Source organism: Panulirus ornatus, chromosome 56, assembly GCF_036320965.1.
Source record: "Panulirus ornatus isolate Po-2019 chromosome 56, ASM3632096v1, whole genome shotgun sequence".
Lineage (NCBI taxonomy): Eukaryota > Metazoa > Arthropoda > Malacostraca > Decapoda > Palinuridae > Panulirus > Panulirus ornatus.
The window spans coordinates 26,178,585-26,191,508 of NC_092279.1; the positions used below are offsets into that span (position 1 = coordinate 26,178,585).

General features: G+C 38.7%; 1 protein-coding gene across 1 annotated transcript in view; it reads right to left on the reverse strand.

Annotated features, from left to right (window-relative positions):
- Positions 1-12,924, reverse strand: part of LOC139766029 (cyclin-F-like) — a 65,833-nt gene that overhangs the window by 50,559 nt on the left and 2,350 nt on the right. Inside the window, exons 2-3 of the mRNA XM_071694145.1 lie at positions 5,551-5,742; positions 3,035-3,143 (exon numbers count right to left, since the gene is read on the reverse strand). Coding sequence (XP_071550246.1) covers positions 3,035-3,143; positions 5,551-5,721 — 280 coding nt within the window. The 5' untranslated portion in view covers positions 5,722-5,742. The remainder of the gene's footprint in view (positions 1-3,034; positions 3,144-5,550; positions 5,743-12,924) is intronic.

Here is a 12,924-nt window from a genome sequence, read left to right on the forward strand (position 1 = left end):
AGCAAAATAAAATAAATATATATGAACTCCCTAAAACTTACTACCCTTAAAAATACAAACAGGTAACTATAGTACATAGGCAGTTTGTTTTGATTCATAATGTCCGAAATGCCCTTTACCCATTGTTACCAGATTTTCTCTTGTAAACTATCAAATTGCAACTCTGAAACTGTTGCGCAATGATTCCACAAGATTTTTGTAGCACTGTATGGTACTCCTTTTTAAAAAATACTGATGTATACCATATGCTTTTCCATGTCATTGAATTAAGAGATCAATAAACTGCCTGTGTCAAATATACAGTACAATACTCAGAATAACCTATAAGTGCAAACGACATGATGTTTGCATAGCATTCGCCGGTCTATGCATCCAGGTTTAATGTAAATATATAAACAACAATGGCACAGCAGTCCTCCCATGCTCTCCTCCACTATTCAAGTGTTGACCTAAAACTGAATGTGTTAATACAATTGTATAGTAGATGAAGTTCTATCAATAAATGTAACGGAGTATGCTTCTTCATTACGATAATCTTCAATGTAATTAAGCAACAAAAAAGAATAGTATGAGAAAATATTCCTCAGGAAAGTATGTATAATATTAAGCTTTAACAAAAGTTGGCATCATTTGGGACAGTTTCACACAGAGTAACACTTTTTAGAAATGCATACACTGTTATATTCATCGAAGAGTTCCAATACATTTTCAAGTACAGTAAACCCTCGATTTAAAGGACCCCAATATAAATGATTTCTAAAAATTACAAATCTCAAACTATGTGCATTTCATATCGCACTTGTTTTTGGTAGCATGGGTTAGTCTCAATTTCGATGCTTTGTTTTAGTCTTAGTCTGGCTCAAGATATTATGTGTTTGTATAGAGTTTTTCTGTTATTTCAGAATTGCAATTCTTACAATTCAAAATGGCATCAAGTGACAGAGTTAAAAGAAAGCATGTGAACTTAAATGTGGCACAGAAATAGGTTACATTCAATTTAACAGACTTTCAGCATTAACAGACACCCCTTTCTCCACATTAGTTCACTAAATTGAGGGTTTACTGTATGGCAAAGAATAATTTTCTAGTTCTGGTGGAAATGCAGGAATGCTTTTGTTCATGTTTTAGGAACTGTATGATCTGTGAATAACACAAGTTTTTTTTTTCTTTTTTTTTTAAATACTATTCGCCATTTCCCGTGTTAGCGAGGTAGCGTTAAGAACAGAGGACTGAGCCTTTGAGGGAATATCAACAGTACAGTACAGTACCTATTATTTATTGAAATTTATTACATTTAAACATATATAAGGTTTTGTTTCATGCATGTCAACTAAAGAAAAATGAATCCCTTATATATGATTAATAATTATTTTCCAAAATGATCTACCAATTTCGGAAAACATTCAATATAATAGAGCATCTTACATACCACAAACTATGGTACAAATAATTTACTGACTGAACATAATCTGCACGAATAAATGAACATAAGTACTATTGATACAGTAACTGTTCATCTGTTTTAAAATTAGCAAAATTTTCTACGCTTCCTTGTCATTTATTTGGTGATGCATGAGAGTGGCACTTACATAACTCATTACAAAACACTGACACAAAGTTTCTTTAGGACTGCAACTTCACTGCATGTAAGGATTGCCATCAAAATGAGTTCAAAATTACAGTTTATACGAACATAATGGAATCCCTGAAGGTCAGCGTAAATCTATAGCCTTAACAAAATTCATAGTATTTCTATTCATGTCATCATCAATTTCATCCTTTTTCATAGTTTAAAATGCTTAGAAATATTATTTCTCTAGTTACAGCTTTGCCTTCTATAAGCATATACTTCTCTTTTGTTCTATTTCATCACTTATCATAATCTTTCCAGTTATAGCAGAAGGATGTTTATGAAATATATGGATATATGTAAGTTGTAGCAGTTAGTTAGCAGCCAATGACCAGAGAGGTGTACCTTGGTACTAGGAGGGTTTGTGGCAGCTGCTTAGTGAGCCAGTACTTCATTGGTTGTCAAGTTGCACTCCTCTGACCCAAGTAGTTGTCTTTTCTTTCTGCCTCCCTCACAAAAGGACTACTGGCATTCTGTTCACAACATACAATCTCTCCTTGTCATATGTAACATTTGACAACACTTAACTTACACAGCTCATTCCTTGTAACCCTAGATTTTCCTGCAGTGAGCACTATGGGCTAGCCCTGCCTTTTGGCAAAATGGTAGGAGCAATAGAGAGAAGTAGTAGGTAGGAACCTTTAGCAGGAGCATTAGGTAGAAACATTAGGTAGAAGTAGTAGGTAGGAGCATTGGATAGTAGTCAGTAGGAACAGTAGATAGAAGCCTCTGCAAACACTGCACTAGAGTTGCCCTCTGCCACTGGCCTGTAAAGGGTGAGGCACAAAAGGCTAAGAAGGAGCACTGGAGTTCCCTAGTTATGGAGACTCTACTGCTGTGGCCAACCTCGTGAGAGAATTCCAGTTGAAACAGGCATCAGACACATGTATCAAACATCAATGGGATTCCTTATATGAGTGAGAAGTATTAGATCTCATGCAAGGACCACAGCAACTGGGCAAATACTTCCTCATACGAGGACTTGAGCAATTAAATAATTAACAGAAAAATAAAAAAGATGGCATTGATGAATTAAAGGAAAGCAAATGTGAATCTTGGAAGAAAAATGGTGCAAGCAGGATAAAAAAGGCATTCTCTGCTATTTGGGTTGATGAAATTTCCTAACTCTGGCATCATGTTGAACGATGAGGAGTAATGTAAAAAAATTCTATTCTATCTTCAGATCAATTTAAGCACTTTTAAGGGGAGAAAAATAACATAACTGAACAGTAAAAATTATCTCATTCGCTTAGACTATTTTACATACTCAGTGAACAGCAGAAGAGGATATGAGATATGGTAATGAAAACTTACATGTATGATAAACACATGCTGTCTTGGAAAAGTTCTGCTGTGACCAGTCTTTAAAAAAAAGTTTATAATGTTAAAATTACATAATCTCACCTCCTTCATTGTAAAGCAGAGCAACAGCTAGCTTGATACTGGCTCCCACATTACCACACAGTGCTGCTCTCTCAAACCAATGCCAAGTTTTTTCATTAGGCCATAATTCCTGTGGGGGTACATATCACTAATAAATTCTTTTGAAATCATTTTTAAAAACTTAAAAGTTCAAAAATCATGCAAATGTACTGACATTAATAGAAAATTTTGGGCACAATATCATGCATAACATACAAATTCATCTCTACATATGAAACAGAAAAATATCTCAAATACATCAGTAGTCATCAAAATGTAGATGGCTACTCATCTGTATTTGGTGTAATATAAATAATGATGTCTGTAATATACATTTTCCCAAATGCAGACTCTTACAATCTAAAAAGCTTAAAAATTATGATGGAATTTTTGACAATGCAGGGCAACTTTTAACATGCAGCATTCTGCCTAGCTGATCCATTTGTCTGCTCTTGCAGGATATTGGCACATTTGCCAAGTGAACAATACCAAATTTGGCCCCAACTAGAAAAAAAATTTGGGTTTGCACTTTTAACCCTTTTCATCATCACTGAAAACAACTTTAAAGGTGCCCTATGACAATTACCTTACATTCTGGAAAGTTTTATCCTGTAAAAAACTCATTGGAAAACAACATTGTGCGTTCCCTTTTAAATCATCAAAACAAACTGAGAAAGATGAGGACACAAGACTGGAAACCATCCTCTCTTGTATCATCACTTACCAAAAACAGGAACAAAAGACTAAACCAATCAAGGATTTCTCCACATGAGGGGAAGACAGGGTGCCAGAACTTGTGTGGAATGTAACCAGGATGGGTAGGCAGAGAGGTGAATTGCTTGATAGGTGAAGCCTGGATGTTCTGGTTCTAAGTAAATTTAGGTTGAAAGGGAGGGGAGTACAACAGTCTGGAAGTGTCTGGAGTGTCAGTGAAGGGCAAAACCAAAGAACAGGATGGCGATTCTGTTGAAGAAAGAGCTATGGGTCTATGCTAAAGAATATTAGGACACAAGCTCAAGACTGATGTGGGTTAGAATGTTAGTAGACTATGAAACATGGGTAACTGTTAGTGCTTATGCATCTAGTACTGAAGTGAGAAGAGTGAAGAAAGTCATACTTTTTGGGAGGAGCATACTGAGTGCTCTAACAATTTTGATGCAAGGATTCAAATTGTGGGGTTGGAGAATCTGAATACAGAAAAGCATGATGTGGCAATTGAGGGTGTACATGGAACCAATGTAAATAGAAACGAGGAAGAGCTTGTCAAGTTGTGAGCTGAAACACCAGTGGTGACTGGAAATACTTAGTTAAAAAAATGGGAAGGGGAGGCATATAAATAATAATACATGGGTGAATGATGTTCGTGATCAACAGACATTACAGTGAATCCTCATCTAACATGGGTATTCACATGGATTTGTCTATCCCCATTAAAATAAATCTACAATGACCTCACAAATATGAATAAAACTTGATTATCTGTGGGTATGAATACAGCATCTCAGATACAATGGCTACACTATGCAATAAGCAAGCACCGATGTCTATGACCACATTCAACCACCCTCACTGTGGTCCAATGAGTCTGTGCCATCACGAGGAATTTCTTATGTCTCAAGCTATTTTGCTATGTGCGCTTAACCACAGAATGAGCACCAAAATGTAAAGGCTCTCTACTTGGCAGTGGAGTGAGGGGATCCTCTAAGGCTACAATTCTACACAAGTTATAATGCAATATGAGTGTAGCATTTGTCAATCACAAGTATCATGTGAATTTTATTCATTTATATATGATTACCCCAGGATTAATTTCTATGTAAGAGTTCTGGTGTTGCCTAAGACTTTTGTGAAGGCTCCTGCAGTCCAAGGCTGCATGATTTCCAGGAGCAGGGAATTGAAGACCCTTTGGAGTGAGATGTTCTTCATGAGACTGTACTCCCAATGATACAGTCTCGTCAAAGATGACTTTCCACTTAGTGTAACCAGAGATGGTAGAGTTCAGTAACACCTGCCATGGGAATGATTCTACCATATGCATGATTTGTGCTTATGATAATAATATCTATGCAAGCCTGTCACTGACTTGGAAATAGCAAAATTGACTTTTTTGCGTATCTGATTTATGCCAGAAAGAAGCAAATAATCGTGTTATGGTTCCATTATTTCTGGCATGATTGTATGGAGATGCACCAATACTTTCAAAAATACAGTATGGTATGAAGGAAGATAACAGAACACAGCAGTAATAAAAGCATGAGAGATGTAAAACTATCAAAGAGAGAGAGAGAGTTAACACCTGTAGCCACAAGAACTCCAACAAGTAATCTGAACTATCAAAGTGAGAGTAGTACTATAAATAATTAGGACAGAAGTATCACATAAATACTAATGCTTCTTTCAATAGAGAACACTAACAACTTATCTACAAAATGAAGGACATGAAATATAAGAAAAATGTCTTGGGAGGAAAAAATTATACTATTTTTCCCTTAACATACCTTTGTGTGTACATGGGACCACAGCAACGGGGATTCATCAATGAGGTTTCGCAGATAATAACTTGTAGCTGAGAGAGTTGTTAGGTCACGCAAGGACAAATGGCGGAGGACACGATATACCAGCTCGAGAGGCACACCTTCCACTCCCACTTCACTCCACCCAGCACCCATCCTGGATGATACTTATTCATCCTAGGAGAAAAAAAAAAAGGGAAAAAGGATTAATGCAGCATTAACAACAGTCTCCTGTCTGCTCTACCCACTGTTCAGGGCAAACAGCTGCATTAATTTCCTCACTTTATTTCTAGGCTAATCATTTCACCTTTAAAGAATAAGTAATTGCAATTATCATGAAAAATCCAAATCAGTAGAGTTTGTATATGAAAAACAGACTTTTCTTGTAAAAAAAATGAAACTTAGAAGAGTTCCCACTGCATTTTTGTTTTGTTCCAATAATAATTTCTAAGCAATAAATGCAATTCTGAATGTCTAATTCCTCTAGGGGAGAAAGAATACTTCCCACGTATTCCTGCGTGTCGTAGAAGGCGACTAAAAGGGGAGGGAGCGGGGGGCTGGAAATCCTCCCCTCTCGTTTTTTTTTTTTTTTTTTTAATTTTCCCCCCCCCAAAAGAAGGAACAGAGAATTGGGCCAGGTGAGGGTATTCCCTCAAGGCCCAGTCCTCTGTTCTTAACGCTACCTCGCTAATGCGGGAAATGGCGAATAGTTTGAAAGAAAAGAAAGACATGTGTATGGGACTATTTTTCAGTTTTCAGAGAGGTTATCATTACACTTCATTTTCTTGTGCAAACAATTCAGAAAGTAAACAAAAGGAGCTTTTGGACTTATGCACATCATTATCTTTCCAAATACAGTGGCTCACTTCCAGGTTCTCCGGATCCTATAGGAAAATGATGATACCAAGCTATTTTCATCTATCATCCAATATCATCACTATAATGTCTGTTATCTGACTCAAGGTCTGTCTCTCAACTACTACAATTTTCCTTTGTTTGCCTACTGCTTTCCTAATTCTACAAATTTTACATCTTTCTTTTTATTATTATCATTATACTTTGTCGCTGTCTCCCGCGTTTGCGAGGTAGCGCAAGGAAACAGACGAAAGAAATGGCCCAACCCCCCCCCATACACATGTATATACATACGTCCACACACGCAAATATACATACCTACACAGCTTTCCATGGTTTACCCCAGACACTTCACATGCCCCGATTCAATCCACTGACAGCACGTCAGCCCCGGTATACCACATCGCTCCAATTCACTCTATTCCTTGCCCTCCTTTCACCCTCCTGCATGTCCAGGCCCCGATCACACAAAATCCTTTTCACTCCATCCTTCCACCTCCAATTTGGTCTCCCTCTTCTCCTTGTTCCCTCCACCTCCGACACATATATCTTCTTGGTCAATCTCTCATCACTCATCCTCTCCATGTGCCCAAACCACTTCAAAACACCCTCTTCTGCTCTCTCAACCACGCTCTTTTTATTACCACACATCTCTCTTACCCTTACGTTACTCACTCGATCAAACCACCTCACACCACACATTGTCCTCAAACATCTCATTTCCAGCACATCCATCCTCCTGTGAACAACTCTATCCATAGCCCACGCCTCACAACCATACAACATTGTTGGAACCACTATTCCTTCAAACATACCCATTTTTGCTTTCCAAGATAATGTTCTCGACTTCCACACATTCTTCAAGGCCCCCAGGATTTTCGCCCCCTCCCCCACCCTATGATCCACTTCCGCTTCCATGGTTCCATCCGCTGCCAGATCCACTCCCAGATATCTAAAACACTTCACTTCCTCCAGTTTTTCTCCATTCAAACTCACCTCCCAATTGACTTGACCCTCAACCCTACTGTACCTAATAACCTTGCTCTTATTCACATTTACTCTTAACTTTCTTCTTCCACACACTTTTCCAAACTCAGTCACCAGCTTCTGCAGTTTCTCACATGAATCAGCCACCAGCGCTGTATCATCAGCGAACAACAACTGACTCACTTCCCAAGCTCTCTCATCCCCAACAGACTTCATACTTGCCCCTCTTTCCAAAACTCTTGCATTTACCTCCCTAACAACCCCATCCATAAACAAATTAAACAACCATGGAGACATCACACACCCCTGCCGCAAACCTACATTCACTGAGAACCAATCACTTTCCTCTCTTCCTACACGTACACATGCCTTACATCCTCGATAAAAACTTTTCACTGCTTCTAACAACTTTCCTCCCACACCATATATTCTTAATACCTTCCACAGAGCATCTCTATCAACTCTATCATATGTCCTTCTCCAGATCCATAAATGCTACATACAAATCCATTTCCTTTTCTAAGCATTTCTCACATACATTCTTCAAAGCAAACACCTGATCCACACATCCTCTACCACTTCTGAAACCACACTGCTCTTCCCCAATCTGATGCTCTGTACATGCCTTCACCCTCTCAATCAATACGCTCCCATATAATTTCCCAGGAATACTCAACAAACTTATACCTCTGTAATTTGAGCACTCACTCTTATCCCTTTGCCTTTGTACAATGGCACTATGCACGCATTCCGCCAATCCTCAGGCACCTCACCATGAGTCATACATACATTAAATAACCTTACCAACCAGTCAACAATACAGTCACCCCCTTTTTTAATAAATTCCACTGCAATACCATCCAAACCTGCTGTCTTGCCGGCTTTCATCTTCCGCAAAGCTTTCACTACCTCTTCTCTGTTTACCAAATCATTTTCCCTAACCCTCTCACTTTGCACACCACCTCGACCAAAACACCCTATATCTGCCACTCTATCATCAAACACATTCAACAAACCTTCAAAATACTCACTCCATCTCCTTCTCACATCACCACTACTTGTTTTCACCTCCCCATTTGCGCCCTTCACTGAAGTTCCCATTTGCTCCCTTGTCTTACGCACTTTATTTACCTTCTTCCAGAACATCTTTTTATTCTCCCTAAAATTTAATGATACTCTTTCGCCCCAACTCTCATTTGCCCTTTTTTTCACCTCTTGCACCTTTCTCTTGACCTCCTGTCTCTTTCTTTTATACATCTCCCACTCAATTGCATTTTTTCCCTGCAAAAATCGTCCAAATGCCTCTCTCTTCTCTTTCACTAATACTCTTACTTCTTCATCCCACCACTCACTACCCTTTCTAATCAACCCACCTCCCACTCTTCTCATGCCACAAGCATCTTTTGCGCAATCCATCACTGATTCCCTAAATACATCCCATTCCTCCCCCACTCCCCTTACTTCCATTGTTCTCACCTTTTTCCATTCTGTACTCAGTCTCTCCTGGTACTTCCTCACACAGGTCTCTTTCTCAAGCTCACTTACTCTCACCACCCTCTTCACCCCAACATTCACTCTTCTTTTCTGAAAACCCATACAAATCTTCACCTTAGCCTCCACAAGATAATGATCAGACATCCCTCCAGTTGCACCTCTCAGCACATTAACATCCAAAAGTCTCTCTTTCGCACGCCTGTCAATTAACACGTAATCCAATAACGCTCTCTGGCCATCTCTCCTACTTACATAAGTATACTTATGTATATCTCGCTTTTTAAACCAGGTATTCCCAATCATCAGTCCTTTTTCAGCACATAAATCTACAAGCTCTTCACCATTACCATTTACAACACTGAACACCCCATGTATACCAATTATTCCCTCAACTGCCACATTACTCACCTTTGCATTCAAATCACCCATCACTATGACCCGGTCTCGTGAATCAAAACCACTAATACACTCATTCAGCTGCTCCCAAAACACTTGCCTCGCTTGATCTTTCTTCTCATGCCCAGGTGCATATGCACCAATAATCACCCACCTCTCTCCATCAACTTTCAGTTTTACCCATATTAATCGAGAATTTACTTTCTTACACTTTATCACATACTCCCACAACTCCTGTTTCAGGAGTATTGCTACTCCTTCCCTTGCTCTTGTCCTCTCACTAACCCCTGACTTTACTCCCCAGACATTCCCAAACCACTCTTCCCCTTTACCCTTGAGCTTCGTTTCACTCAGAGCCAAAACATCCAGGTTCCTTTCCTCAAACATACTACCTATCTCTCCTTTTTTCACATCTTGGTTACATCCACACACATTTAGGCACCCCACTCTGAGCCTTCGAGGAGGATGAGCACTCCCCGCGTGACTCCTTCTTCTGTTTCCCATTTTAGAAAGTTAATACAAGGAGGGGAGGATTTCTGGCCCCCCGCTCCCGTCCCCTCTAGTCGCTTTCTACGAAACGCGAGGAATACGTGGGAAGTATTCTTTCACCCCTATCCCCAGGGATAATATACATATATATATATACATATACACATATACACACATACACATACATACGCACATATACACACACACACACATACATATATATACATATGAGAAATGTAAGAAACAATTTAGAAAACTGAAACTTCTAGCTTGAAATGAATGAAAAAAATGAATGTCACATAATGGTTCAACCTCTGGCTATGGAAAAAAGGAAATGTATAATTTATTTACACAAACGTCAATAGCAGTTCTCATCAATTTAACCACTGTATCAATAAGCTTCAATGTCTAAGCTACATTTTTCTCCAATTTCACTATTTTTTTTTTTTCCTTCACATTTTCACATCTTTCTTTAACTATGTAAAATCCTGCCATGGACTGTGGTATTCTCTCACCTGCAAGCCAAGATTCAACATTCACCATAGGATATGGTTGAATTTTTCCCATATGGATAGTGGGGGACTGGAACCATCACTTTCCCTACTTTCAATAATCTAGAGCAAATCATCTCCCACCCTACCTATACTCCTGACCGCTGTGACCACTATCCTAACTTTCTGGATCTTTTTTTACCTCTAATCTTTTGTGCTGTAACAACACAAATCTCACTCTAATTGGTTCATTTAACCACACTTTTATAAATGTATCTATTCTAATGGCACCTCCCCCCCCTTACAAGCCCAAATGTAAATACTGCCACCTCAACAAAGCTGAATAGAATAGTATACAAAAATACTATTCCAACCTTCCTCAGGTAAATTAGTCTCTAGTGATGCTTTCATATCTGCTAAAACCACAACAGAGTTTATTGTTGCAAGGAATGGAAGCATTTATCCTCTTTTCCTCTAAAATGGCCTGTCTTTCCAATTCATTGTTCAACTGTTCCTGTTCTGAGGCCATTCAGGTAAGAGATCAAGCATACTGGGCATGGAAAAACTTTCCTATCTCCAACTTCCATTCAGCATTTATCACTGCCCATGATCACTGCAAGTACGTTATCTATGAGGCAAAACATTCCTAAATTCAAATGAAGTGTAATAACCTTTTCTTGTCATCCAGTGATAGGGCTTTTTGGTATTTAGCTAAAGGCATTCCTAAGAAAAGTCACTCCACCTTTCTTTCACTTTCCATCTGACATAGAAAAAGCAACACTCTACCAGTCTTTTGCCTGATGCTTCCCTTACTAATCCTATGCCCCCTCCAGTACTCTCTTTTCACACTGTCCGAAAAGTGCTTCCCTCTTTGGGCACATACAAGGTTTAAGATCCTCATGGCAACCATCCCAGAGTACTGAAAGAGTGTGCATCTGAACCTGCACCTGTGCTTACTCATCTGTTCTATTTGTTTAAAAACCAGTAAACTTGCATCTGTGGTTGCTCATCTGTTCCATTTTTAAAAGCCAAACTTTTCCCTCTTACTGGAAGAAGGCATTGGTACATCCCATCCCTAAGAAGGGTGACTGTTCTAAACTCTGATTATTGTCCAGTTACTTTGACATTTACCATTTCCAAAAACTTTGAATCCCTTCTCAATTCCCATCTCCTCAAACATTTTGAATTTAACAGTCTTCTTTCTGATCAGTATAGCTTCAGTAAGGAGAGATCCATTGGTGATCTTTTTCTATCTGGACATCATCCCTAAAAGATTTTGGTAAATCCTATGTAGTTGCCCTCGATATATCCAGTTTTTGACAAGATGTGCCCCTCTTTTGGATTTCCTTTTTCACTTTACTCCCTCATATCTAAGTTCTCTGGCCAATCTATATCCATTGCTGATGATGGATCAGCCTCTTCCCCTTCCTCTATCAACAGCAAAATCCTTCAAGGTTCTGTTCTGTCTCCTACATTTTTTCTCTTTTATATCAACAATTTCCTTTCTTCTACAAATAAACATTATATGCTGATGACTCAACACTGCATTCCTCCACATCCTTCAATTCTGCTCCTTCTCTCACTTGATCTGAAGCTCAAAACAACTTCCTCAATAAACTTGAACAGGATATCTCAGAGGGTAAATGAAATATGGTAAAGTTTAATGCCTCTAAGATCCAGTTTCTACCATCTCTCTATTGAAAATTCCTCACAAATTTCCCTTCTCCTTTGACAGTTCTGTCATTCCATCTCTTGACTTAATGAACATACTCATCTCTAAGCTTCCCTCCTTCACTTTGCTCCATCATATCTAACTTCCTGTCAGGCCAATCTATTTCTGCAGATTCTGATGGATCAGCCTCTCTCCCTTTCTCCATCAACAGCGGTGTCCCTCAAGGTTCTGTCCTGTCTCCTACACTTTTTCCCTTTATCAAAAGAACAAAATGAACTCATATGCTGATGACTAAATCTGCATTCCTCCACATCCTTCAATTATACTCCTTCTCCCACTTGATCTGTATTTCAATACCACTTCCTCAATAAACTCAGACTTAAACAGGATAGCTCAGTGAGGGAGACAAAATCTGGTTAAGTTTAACCCCTTCAAGTCTGTTTCTACCTATATCACTATCAAAAACTCCTCACAACTTTCTTTTCTTATTTGACAGTTCTGTAATTCCACCTCTTGACTCAAAGAACATACATGGTATTACTGTAACATTAACTCTGTCTTGGAAACCCCACATTAAGGGAGTCCTATTTAGATGTATTTCTCTTCTAAACAAATGCTCCATTCATATAAAGGATTGATCTGTCTTACTATGGAATACTACTCTCATATCTTGGGAGGTTATAGCTCTGTATTCTAACTAGATAGAGTTGAGTCGAAAGTGGTCCGACTTATAAATTCTCCAAAGCAAACTTCAAAATGACCAACTTGCCCTTGGCCACAATGATGGTTCACTTTCATCTCTTCTATAGGTATTACTTTAGTTTTTGCTCCTGAGAGCTGGTTGCTTGTGTGCCTCCATCACTAGCTGGACCACACAATAATTGGAAAGCTGCTGTGTCACATGATTAATTTGTGGCTGTTGGCAACTCAAGGGTGAGCTGTTTTGATAACTATTTCTTTTCATACATCTCAAAA